Genomic DNA, 12,614 nt, shown 5'->3' on the forward strand with positions numbered 1-12,614 from the left:
ATCGGTTGAAAAACTTATTTGGATCCCTCGGAGGGTTATCCTTCTCTAGTGCATCAACATTAGCGATGCTCCTTGCCTTCTTGAGGAGGGGCTTAGCCTTAGGTGCTTGGTGCCCCTTGTTGGTGGATCTTTGAGGGGCCTTTTTAGTAGGCGGTTTCTTCGGCGCCTTTCCCTTATCCTTTTTTATGACCATCCTATGAAAGGGAAAAAGGAGGAGACATTAAACTCAAAGAAACACTCATAAATGGTAATCATGCAAGTGAGAAAGAAGGCCATAAGAGAAATAGTGTCTTAAATACATGACAGCTGCAACATGTAACTAAGACAACAATGGACACAACGCCAAGTCACTAGCATGTGATGCAAGAGGGATATAAGCATGCAAATAAGAGGCATGAGAAGCATACACTCAAACATCAATAACAAGAAGCAAGTCATAAGGGGTGAGCATGGAAATATGAAACATGAAGAGTAATAGGCTCAATGCACATAGGAATAAGCAAGTGAGTGGGAAAGGACACTAAGTGGGAAGAACTAAGTCAAATTTGAAATAAAAACTCATATGTGCCTTTCATCAAACACTTGGTGTGCAACCCTTAAGCAATAAACAAATGGAGGAAAAGTAACAATGTAGCATCCCACAAAACATTACTAATCATCATAGAGCACCACATATTGCAAGGAAATCAAATATAACTAATTAACCCACTAATGCAAGAGAAATCTCCACCCTCAACACCCATGAAAAAAAATGAAAAAAGAAAGGAAAAAGCAAACAAACAAGTAAGCATGAATAAGAAGCTAACTAAGAAGGAAAGCAAGGAAATGCAACTAAAGAAAGAAAAAGAAAGAAGTAAAAAAAAAAGAAAAGGGAAAGGTGAAAATACCTTGAGAGGGGAAGAAGGTAATGGAGAATATAAGTGAGAAGGGAGGAGAAGAAAAATGGGGAAAGAGAGGAGAGAGAAGAGTGTGGCACCGCCGGAAGTGGTGGTTGCCGGTGATCAGTGTCGCCAGTGAGAGGGGCTGAGAGAGGGTGGTAGAAGTGGTTGAAGAAGGGGGTTTGGAGTAGAGAAGTAAGATGGAAGTGGAAAGAAGAAGCAAAGCATTTGAAAAGGGGCGCGCTGCAGTGTTTCTGCGTCATGGGATCGACGCGAGCGCGCCCTCTACTCATACGCATGGATGGGCAGAAGATAGTAAGGATGCAGAAGCGTCGCCCATGCGTACGCCTGGGCACCAGAAGAAGAATGGACGCGTACGCGCAAGTGGCGCGCACGTGTTAGGGTAGTTGTGCTAGTGGCACAATGTTAGCCCAAAACTCGCGCAACTCTCTGGTCTGGGTACCAGGAGTTAGCTGCAGGAAGATCAACGCACACGCGCACAGTGCACACACACGTGGATTTGGCATGAAGCAGATGGACGCGCAAGCATCAGGTACACTGGCGTGTCGGTGGGAGTCGTGCTCCCAGCATAGTGTTAGCGCAATATTTGCGCAACTCTCGGGAAAATGGTACCAAGAGTTGGAGTTGTGCGATCGACGCAGACGCGGCATGCATGCTTACGTCTCGATTCGCAAACCAGCAGAAGGACGCGTACGCGCCAGGTGCGCGCACGCGTGAGCTAGGTTAGGCGCAGGGCATAGTGTCATCCCAGAGTTTTCCTAACTCTCTGGAAAATGTACCAGGGGTGCAGGTGGCGCAGTCGACGCGTACGCGTCGCCCACACGGACGCGTGGGTTGCGCATTCAGAATCATGGACGCGTTCACGCCAGGTGCGCGCACGCGTGAGTGGGGTCAGGCGTGGGGCTCAGTGCTGGCTCAATTCTCGCATAACTCTCTGGATTTTTGTATCAGGAGCTGCGAAGGCCGTCAATGGGTACGTGTCTAGCACGCCCACGCGTGGATCCTCCCCCCTTTTTTTTTTGGATAACATGAAGAAATGCATTTTTATGACAAATTTAGTAGGCAAGCAAGCCAAAGGGACCAAAAACACCCAAAACTCCATGCATTACCTAAAAATGGGGTGTTTTCTACCACACTATCAATCCACCTACTTAAAATCAATGCAATTCTTCATGAACAACTTATCTAAGGCAACCAAAATCAAATCTATCCCAACAATTCTATAGCTAAGCAATCACAAATCAACAGAGAGTTCAAGAACTATATACAAAAGAGACAAAAAGGTAGATCTCACCATGGTGGGGTGTTTTCCACCTAGCACTTTTGTTTAATGTCCTTAAGTTGGACGGTCACTAGCTCAATTCCCTTTGCCATTGGGTGCATCTTCCAAAAGGAACACCTCAATCTCCTTGTTGCTCTTCATTTTTTCACCATGATATAACTTTAGACGATGCCCATTAACCTTGAAGATGTCCGGACTTGAGGGATGGCACAAATGATAGACCCCATAAGGTTCCGCTTTCTCCACTTGATAGGGTCCTTCCCATCTTGACCTTAGTTTTTCGGGCAACAATCTCAATCTTGAATTGTAGAGGAGGACTAGATCACCGGCTCTAAATTCCCTTCTTCTTATGTTTTTGTCATGCATGGCTTTCATCCTCTCCTGGTAAAGTCTAGAGTTCTCATAGGCTTCCAACCGCAAACACTCCAATTCCACTAAATGTAGCTTTCTCTCAATTCCGGCACCTCCCAAACTTGGATTGCACTCCTTGACGGCCCAATATGCTTTATGTTCTACTTCCACCGGTAAATGGTAAGCTTTGCCATATACCAACCGAAAGGGGCTCATGCCAATTGGCGTCTTGTACGCCGTTCGGTAGGTCCAAAGTGCATCGGTAAGCTTGGCACTCTAATCTTTTCTATTAGGCTTCACAATCTTTTCCAATACATGGTTGATCTCTCGATTGGAAACCTCGGCTTGGCCGTTCGTTTGTGGGTGATAGGCCGTGGCTACTTTATGTATGATGCCATACTTCCTCATGAGTCCTTCCATTCTTTTATTGCAAAAATGTGAACCTTGGTCACTAACGATTGCTCGTGGTGATCCAAAGTGATAAATTATATTATTCCTCACAAAAGAAAGGACTACATTAGCATCGTCCGTCCGGGTGGGTATCGCTTCCACCCATTTGGACACATAATCAACGACAAGTATAATGTAGAGAAAACCGTTAGAGTTTGGGAATGGCCCCATGAAGTCAATACCCACACATCAAAAATTTCACAAAATAGCATGGTTTGTTGGGGTATTTCATCCTTCTTGGAGATATTACCAAATCTAAAGACATTGAGAGCAAGATTTACAAAAGAGAGCGGAATTCTTGAAAAGAGTTGGCCACAAAAATCCACAATCTAGGACTTTTCTTGCCGTCCTTTGAGGTCCATAATGTCCACCTCCCTCGGAAGAGTGGCAAGCTTCCAAGATTGATTGGAATTTGGTTTGTGGAATGCACCTCCGAATTACTTGATCCGCTCTACATCTTCAAAGGTATGGGTCATCCCATACATAATATTTGGATTCACTTTTTAGCTTATCCTTTTGATGCTTGGAGAGATTAGGAGGAAAGGTGCAGGATACCAAGTAATTAGCTATTGGCGCATACCAAGGAATGACTTTCGAGATTGCTTGCAAGCCCTCAAATGGAAAATAATCATTAATAAGAGTGGCATTGCCTTTGGTGTGCTCAAGGCGACTCAAGTGATCCGCCACTAGGTTTTGCGAACCACTCCTATCTTTGATTTCCAAGTCAAATTCTTGCAACAATAAAACCCATCTAATCAATCTCGGTTTGGATTCCTTTTTAGCCAACAAATATTTTAATGCCGCATGATCCGAGTACACTACCACCTTAGAACCAAGTAGATAAGCTCGAAATTTATCCAAAGTGAAAACAATAGCCAATAGCTCTTTCTCGGTGGTAGTGTAATTGGATTGGGCTCCATTTAATGTTTTTGATGCATAGCCTATGACATATGGATTCTTACCCTCGTGTTGTGCTAACACGGCTTCCACCGCATAGTTTGAAGCATCACACGTTATTTCGAACGGCCGACTCCAATCCAGCCCTTTCACGATGGGAGCTTGGGTCAATGCCACCTTAAGCTTGTCAAAAGCCTCTATGCACTCTTTGCTTAGGTCAAACTCAACATCCTTTTGCAACAATCGAGATAGAGGCAATGCTACCTTGCTAAAGTCCTTGATAAATCTTCGGTAAAAACCTGCATGTCCAAGGAACGAACGGACTTCCCTCTCGGAGGAGGGGTAAGGCAAGCTAGATATAACATTGATCTTTGCTGGATCTACTGAAATACCATCATTGGAGACAATATGTCCTAAAACGATACCTTGCCTAACCATAAAATGACACTTCTCAAAATTTAAGACAAGGTTCGATTTAGTACATCTCTCCAACACTTTTGCAAGGTTATCCAAGCAATGATCAAAAGAGTCCCATAAACACTGAAGTCATCCATGAATACCTCCATGCATTGCTCTAGAAAATCCGCAAATATGCTCATCATGCGCCTTTGGAAAGTTGCCGGTGCATTGTATAAGCCGAATGACATACGCTTATAGGAATAAGTTCCAAAGCGGCACGTAAATGTTGTTTTTTCTTGATCTTCTAAAGCAATGTGAATTTGGAAGTACCCTGAATAGTCATTTAGAAAATAGTAATGAGATTTACCAGATAGCCGATCAAGCATTTGATCGATAAATGGTAGCAAAAAATGATCCTTTCTAGTGGCCGTGTTCAACCGTCGGTAGTCAATGCACACCCGCCAAGAGTTTTGCACCCTTATTGCTATAAGCTCCCTGCTCTCATTCTTGATTGTAGTCACCCTGGACTTCTTTGGCACAACTTGAACGGGACTCACCCATTCACTATCCGAAATGGGGTAGATGATGTTCGCTTCTAATAACCGGGTGACCTCTTTTTTTACAACCTCTAGAATGGTAGGATTTAGTCGCCTTTGAGGTTGTTGAACGGGTCTAGCTCCTTCCTTTGGGAATATTCGGTGCTCGTACACTTGGGGGGCTTATGCCCACTAGATCCGCCAAGCTCCACCCTATGGCCCTTTTGTTCTCCCTCAAAACATGTAGAAACTTCTCTTCTTGTTGAGGAGTGAGTTCCCTTGCAACAATCACTGGAAACTTGTGGGCTTCATCAAGGTAGGAATACTTTAGGTGGGGCGGTAGTGGTTTCAATTCTATATTTTTCTCTTGACTTGACACTTGATGAATTTCCGGTGGTGCCGGAAGGGGTGAGGTGTTCTCTTCATTCGGTTCTTCAATCATACTTTTCTCATCTAGCTTTGTATAATGCACTTCGGCCACAATGTTATCAATTAAGTCACACCAGAATATGGAATGGTTCTCCGGTGGGTGCCTCATCGCTTCATCTAGGCTAAAACTTACGACTCTCCCGTCGATCTCAAAAGAGTAAGTTCCCGAATAAACATCCAATTTGAACCTAGAGGTCCTCCAAAATGGCCTCCCAAGTAAGATGGATGATGTCCTTTCGGATTCACTAGGTGGCATCTCAAGAATATAAAAATCAGTCAGAAATATCAAACCCTTTATGTTTACCAACACATCTTCTGCAATATCCGTCACAGTTATTATGCTCTTATCCGCTAAGACAAACCTAGCCGCCGACCGCTTCAATGGTGGGAGCTTCAATATATGGTAAACGAAAAGAGGTATAATACTAACGCATGCACCAAGATCACACATACAATCAATAAATTGAACTCCATCTATAGTACAAGTAACCATGCACGGGCCTGAATCACCACACTTTTCCGGTAGTGCTCCCATCAAAGCCGAAATAGAACTCCCCAATGGAATAGTCTCTAACTCATGAATTCTATCTTTGTTCATACATAAGTCCTTAAGAAACTTTGCATATTTAGGTACTTGATGGATAGCATCAAAGAGAGGGATAGTTACCTCAACTTTCTTCAACATCTCCACCATTTTGGGGTCAAGCTCTACACGCTTCTTAGCTTTCCTTGCTAATGTGGGAAATGGAATTGGTTGAGCGACTTCTTCTTCCAAGACCTTCTCATCTTTGGAGACTTCACCTCTTGGTTGAGGGACTTCATCTTCAACTACCTCTTGTGCCTCATTCTCCTTTTCAATTTCTTCTATCTCAATTCCCTCCTCATCTTGGGTGACTATCATTGGTATAGGTGCCTTTGGATTCCTCTCTTGCAATTTGGTTTCGGACCTCAAGGTAATGGCGTTGATACCACCATTGGGGTTGGGTAGCGGTTGAGAGGGTATCGCACTAGAACTTGAGGCTTGAGGAGTGGATGTAGATGGTTCCATGCGGGCGAGAAGAGCTTGGAGAGTAGATGTAAGACCGGTAAGACCAGAGGCAAGTGTAGTTTGAAGTTCTTTTTGTCCTTGAAGAATGGATCGGAGTGTATCATCTTGATTGGGAGATGTGGAGGGATATGTGATTTGAGGGGCTTGTGATTGATTGGGTTGAGGTGGTTGTCTTTGATGTGGTGGTTGGTAGGTTTGGTAGTTGATGAGAGGATTTTCGCCAGTGAAGAAGTTCATAAAAACAGTCGCGTTGTAGATATAGTCTCTAAACCGACAGAAATCCCTTCTACAAATGTTTTGGGTGTCACAAGTAACAAAACCCCTTTAAAAATTGTTAACCGAGTATTCAAACCTCAGGTCGTCTTCTCAAGGAACTGCAAGGAAGTATGTTCTTATTATTGGCTATAAAGGTTGTAATCGGGGTTTAGAAGGTGAGAAGCAAGTGATTTGAATGACAAGTAAAATAAATGGCATTTAAAATAAACAAATACTGTAAAGCAACTTTTGGCAAGGTAAGAAAAATTGGAAGTCCAACTTAGTTATCCCTCTCAACAATAATGAAAGTTGAATCTAAATTCCACTTAGTTAACCTTTACTAAAGCAAAGGAAAGTCAAGGGACTAATTAGTTTGACCTTCGAATCCTATTTAATTCCTAAGAAAAAGTTGGGATTATTGAAGTTCAGTTCAATTAGCAAGATAGCGATTATCAGTTATGTTGAGTTTGATAATGTTGAGTTACTGATTTCTTAACCAAGACCAAAAGGGGAAAAAGTAAAATTGCTGGAATAAAAATGTCCTTAGATGGAAAGCAATGGTAACACAAATTAAAGAGAAAGCAATCAATAACTGAAATACCTTAAATAATCATTAATTCAATTAACAATCTGTAACATGGAATAATTCATAAATTAAATTATAAGAGTAAATAATCAATTCAAGTGCTGGAATAAATAAATAAAAGTGAAAAGGGAAGCTTAAAACAAAGAAACATAAAACCTGGATCGAGAGTCACTCTTACAAACTAAGAGAAGTCCTAAATCCTAAGAGAGAGAGGAGAGAACCTCTCTCAAACTAAATCTAAATCATAGGAAGTAACAAAAATGCGAGCTCCCTTTTGAATGGATGCATTCCCCCACTTTATAGCCTCTAGTCTGTGTGTTCTGTACCTGGATCTGGGCCAAAAGGGCTTCAGAAATCGCTGGGGGCGTATTCTGTAAATTCTGATGCGTGGCCTCTGTCACGCATCCGCGTGGGTCACGCGGTCACGTCATCTGAAGTTTTCCTTGTGGCGCGGTCGCATCGGTCACGCGTCCGCGTCGAATGCGCTATGCTCAAGTCGCGCGGCTGCATCAGTCATGCGGCCGCGTCGCTGCTTTTTCGCTCCTGGCATGCGATCACGTCGTCCATGCGATCGCGTGGATGCCAGTTTCTCTAAAACTCCGTTTCGCGCTTTCCTTCCATTTTTGTATGTTTCCTATTCCATCCTTTAAGTCATTCTGCCTTAGAAAATCTGAAACTACTCAACACACTAATCACGGCATCGAATGGAAGTAAAGGTAATTAAAAATAATTAATTTTAAAGCTTAGGAAACATGTTTTTCACATACATTACATAATAAGGAAGGGAAAGTAAAACCATGCAATTAATATGAATAAGTGGGTGAAGGATTGAATAAATCACTCAAACTAAGCACAAAATAACTCATGAAATATGGGTTTATCAACCTCCCCACACTTAAACAATAGCATGTCCTCATGCTAAATCCAAGGTAAAGAATAAGGTAAGGTTAAAGTGGTGGAATGTTATGCAATGCAACCTATTCTAAATGCATCTACCTAAATGAGTCATGCAATTCCAATTTATCCACTCATATATAAAGCTTACATGTAGTCAAGTTAATTCACATTCTCAAGGAGTCATATATATATATATATATATAGCCAACCCTTAAATAATAAAGCATTTTAGCAAATGAGATGGGAAATAAAAATATTGTACAAACTTGCAAAACAATTAGTAAATTAAGCACAGATATATGTTGATGAGTTATTGAACCCTCACTGGATTTTGTATTTACCCTCTAGTCACTCAGTGTTTATTGGGTTTATTCACTCTACTTTTCTTTTTATTCCTACTTTCTGTAACTTTGTTCTTCATCTAACCAATCAACAATTATAGAGTACAGTAATACCAAAAGTCATGAGGTCTTTAATTAAGGTTGTAATGGGGCCAAGGTAAAGGTAGGGATATATGTATAAAGCTAAGTGAGCTAATAAGTGAATCCTTAATTAGACTAAGATCTCACTTAACATACATATTTAGTAGAACAAGCTTCTTTACCAATTTTTCCATATTATCCCACTTGTTGTTACATGCTCATGTTTCAATTTTATTTTTATCCCATGTACATTGCTTTTATTTTTCATTGAGGAGTTCTTATGTATCCCCTTAAATGCTGAAAAATAACTTTTTTTTTAATGCACATGGTAATTGAATCACTTTGATTTCTCATGAGCATGCTTCCCAAATTTTATTTTATTTCTTTTAACTCTTTTACCTTTTGTTTCTATCATCCATGTTCCCAATAGGTTTTCCACATTTTAATCTATTCATAATTTTCTATCTTAAGCTAACCAAGGATTCAACTTGGGATTTTATTTTGTTCTTTTGCTTAAGGTTAGTAGTATGGCTAAATAGAATAAAAGGGATTTTAAAGGCTCAAAGGTGCTGACAAGGGTGATGTGAAAGGTAGGTTATTTTGGGGTAAGTGAGCTAAAATCAAATGATGGCCTCGATCATTCTTTTGGTATGTATCTATATTCTATATTCTATATTCTATAATTGGACATATAGATTAAAGCAAAGTAAAGAACATCAGAATAAAAAGAAGTGAAACACACAAGAATGAAATTATGGTTTGAATGCAACCATACAATTAAGCTCAAGACTCACAGGCTGTGTGTTCTCTAACTCAAGCATCATATATCATTCATATATGTTATACAGGTTTAGTTAAAAAATTCCCATTATTCTCATAAAAAGATTATTTAGGGTAGCCTTTAAAGTTTTAATGTTCCTCCTTGATGAAATGTTGTCAACTTAACTATATGATGTAATGCTATATATACAAGGTTTATGGATTTAAATCTGTTATGTTTAATTTTCTAGCTTACTTCCTTTTTCAATTTAACTATGCTATCTTATGCTAAAAAGGGTAAACTATAATAATTAATCCACTAATAAGTCAGAATTGTAAACTAAACTAAATAACTAAAAATATGAACTAAAAATGCAAAATGCGGAAATAGAGTAAAAATACATAAAAGCAGCAATGTATAAGTACTCAGAAAATAACAGTAAAAAGAAAAATACAGAAAAAATATCCAAAATAAAAGAAAAAAGAGATGTAGTGGTTCACCAAAATAAAACGTCAGAGATGGCGACCTCCCCACACTTAAAATGAAGCATCGTCCCTGATGATCAGTCAAGCCAGGTGTGAAGGGGTGTCATCACTGGTAGGGATGGTAGCTGGAGGCACTGTGGTGGTGGTGGGCTGAGGGTCTGGCTGCTGTAGAGGCGGTGCTGACTGGATCGGGATCTCCGGATCTGCAGCCTCGATCTGATGCGTAACCTCCTGATGTGGTGTAGCCTGCTCTGTGCCTGCCTACAGATGGGTCTCCTCCTGGGGCTCATGCTCCTCCTCCTCTGATGGCTCCGATGGTGTGTCGGGCTCGGAGGGGATGTCACCACCCTGTCGGATCATCAGCTTCAGATGCGAATAGCATCGCTGGCTGCGACGCTCCAATCTCTCATACCGGCGTCGGTTACGGCGCTCCATCTGATCAAGCTGTCTGAATAGGCAGTGCACGAGGCGGTATACGGGCTCAGAGGCAGGTGGAGGTGCAGTGGTGGCAGCAGGGGCAGCCGTGGATGAAGAGGGTCCAGCAGACGGTGGGGCTGTCTCATCAGTAGCAGTGAAGGGTGGTGGTCTGGAGCCCAAGGCTAGGAAGTTCCTGCTGTGAGGAATGATCTTCCTGCATTTTGCCGCTGGTGGTCTCTCATCAGCATCCTCCCATGGCACGTCAGCTCGACGGCCTAGCTGTGTAACCAGATACGGAAAAGAGAGGGTGCCTCGGACATGAACCCTGGCCATATAATGCTGGATAAAGCGTGGCAGATAAAGGTCTTTACCCTCCAACACACACCATAGGAGGGTGATCATAGCAGCCGGGATCTCCGTCTCATGAGTACTCGGCATCACATAGTTGCTCAAGATCTGGTGCCATAACCGAGCCTCATCATTTAATTATGTCCTCTTGATCCCTCTAGGCATGGTGGTGTCCTGACCCATCTCCCAAGGAACAGTTGGGTCGAGAGCTATTCGTGCCTTCACAGCATCCCAATCAAACTGCATCAGGCGCATGTCCTCCTCAGCCTTTGAATAACCATCAGGCTAATCGAACTTGGCTAGGAGCCGGAGAATGTCCTCTATGGCCTCCTCAGTGACCAGAATCTACTTTCCTCTCAGGTTCACTGCATCGAGGGTGGTGATGTAGTAGTTGCAGTAGAATTCCCTGACCTAAGATGCATTGACCTCTGTTAGTGCTCTCTCCAGAAAAAACCAGCCTCTTTGCTTGATTTGCTCAGTGGTGTACTGCTGGAGTGCTTCTAGAATCCTCAGAGTTCTCTCCAGGTATAGATTCTTGGAGTTTGCAAATGCCGGATACTTCAGCTCACAGTACCGGTTTGCAAATTTTATTGGATCATTTGCAGGGAGTAGCTGGTCAGCTTTTTCCTGCTGTGTAAAGTTCTTCTCCCACCATGAGGAATCATGCATTAGGTCAATGATGGACTGGGAGGAATCTCCTCTCTTGCGCTTGCCAGTAGCCTTGCCTTTTCCTTTTCTTTGTGAGGTAGACATCCTGAAAAATGGGAAACCAGGATATGGATAAAAATAGGAAAGTAAATAGGCAATTAAACAAAGAAAACTCAAAGTGGCAAAGGAGAATGGGAAGTAGGTAAATGAGTTAAGTAATGGCGTATTAAGGATTGTATAGTAGTTTAAAAGTTGAAAGGAAGAATTTACAATCCAAAATGTATCATAATTCAAGTTAAATAGAAAAATTGTCAGTATGCCATGGTTAGAAAGTTAGAGGAAAGTGAAAAATCAGAAGAGAGATTTTAAAAGGGTAGTACGGTTAGAATTTGAAAAAAAAAAGTTAGTAAATTAAAATTAGTGAGTCAGTAAAATGCGGGTTAAAGTAAGTGGCATAAATAAAATAGTCCATGTAACAAGGATTCACAATTATGACTAGAAATAACTCATAACCGAACAAGGAAAACAGGGTGATGTTGATTCAAATAGATATAAAGAAAGCAAGAACTAGAATCAGAATATCACAAATGTAGTTTATAAACCAGGAAATCAAAGAGGATAAGAAAGTCTACCATAGCATTCATGAAATGGCTTGGTTAAGGCAGAGGACAACAGAGTTCAGATTGCCAAACCAAAACATGAATGAAAACAATTCACAAAAAATTTGGGCAACATTCCGGCTAAAATTGGATTGTCCCGGAAAATAAACAGCAAACAAGGCAGTTCATATGAATTAAAAAGTCAAGCTGCAGGTACATATATATAATATAAGCATGAAAATTCAATGTAAAGAGCAGCAATATACAAGAAATACAGCATATGAACAAGATTACAGCAACAGCAGATTTGCAAATATTATAAAACAGAAGCAAGAACAGTGCAAATAAACAGACCTAGAGTCACTAACCACATCCTAGGCTACCTAACAACCTAAAATCCACTACAGCATGCATATCTAACTATCCTAACATGAACAAAGATGAAAAAATAAGAGTAAACTACGAACGGATAAAAGGGATTGCGTGTTGCGGAACCTGGAAGGCGAAAAAAGGAGGTTGGGGTACAGAGGTGGCTGGGGTGGTGGCGGTGACGTCCGGCACGGCGGGTGGCGGCGGTGGAACGGCGGTTGCTGCTGTTAGGGGGTAGGGGTTTGGGAAGGGTAATGGGGGAAATAGGGGAGGGGATTGGATAGGGGGAAGGAGGTGGCGCGGCTGGGATGGCCGGCGGTGGTGGGTGGTGGTTCGCAGAGGGCAGTGGCGGAAAGGGGGGGAAGAGAGGAAGAAAGAAGAAGGAAGAAGGGAAGGGAGGAAGGGGGGTAGGTGGCGGCGGCGTCTGGACGGCGGCGGCGTCTAGGTGGTGGCGCGGTGGTGGCTGGGTGGTGGTGGTTGAGGGTTGGGGAAGAAGAGAGGGAGAAGAGGAATTGGGGGCGGGGGGGGGGGGCTGCG

The 12,614-nt window shown here is 42.1% G+C and overlaps 1 protein-coding gene across 1 annotated transcript; it reads right to left on the reverse strand.

Annotated features, from left to right (window-relative positions):
- Positions 1-2,256: 2,256 nt before the first annotated feature.
- On the reverse strand, positions 2,257-2,748 carry LOC107607167 (uncharacterized). Its single transcript, XM_016309144.1, has one exon. It carries the CDS (start codon positions 2,746-2,748, stop codon positions 2,257-2,259), a length of 492 nt encoding a protein of 163 aa, XP_016164630.1.
- Positions 2,749-12,614: the final 9,866 nt, after the last annotated feature.

This window comes from Arachis ipaensis, chromosome B7 (genome assembly GCF_059453495.1).
Source record: "Arachis ipaensis isolate K30076 ecotype BB chromosome B7, ASM5945349v1, whole genome shotgun sequence".
Taxonomy (NCBI): domain Eukaryota; kingdom Viridiplantae; phylum Streptophyta; class Magnoliopsida; order Fabales; family Fabaceae; genus Arachis; species Arachis ipaensis.

Excerpts from the sequence above, each read along its gene's own strand:
- LOC107607167 (XM_016309144.1), bottom strand. The coding sequence starts at position 2,748 with ATGAGCCCCTTTCGGTTGGTATATGGCAAAGCTTACCATTTACCGGTG.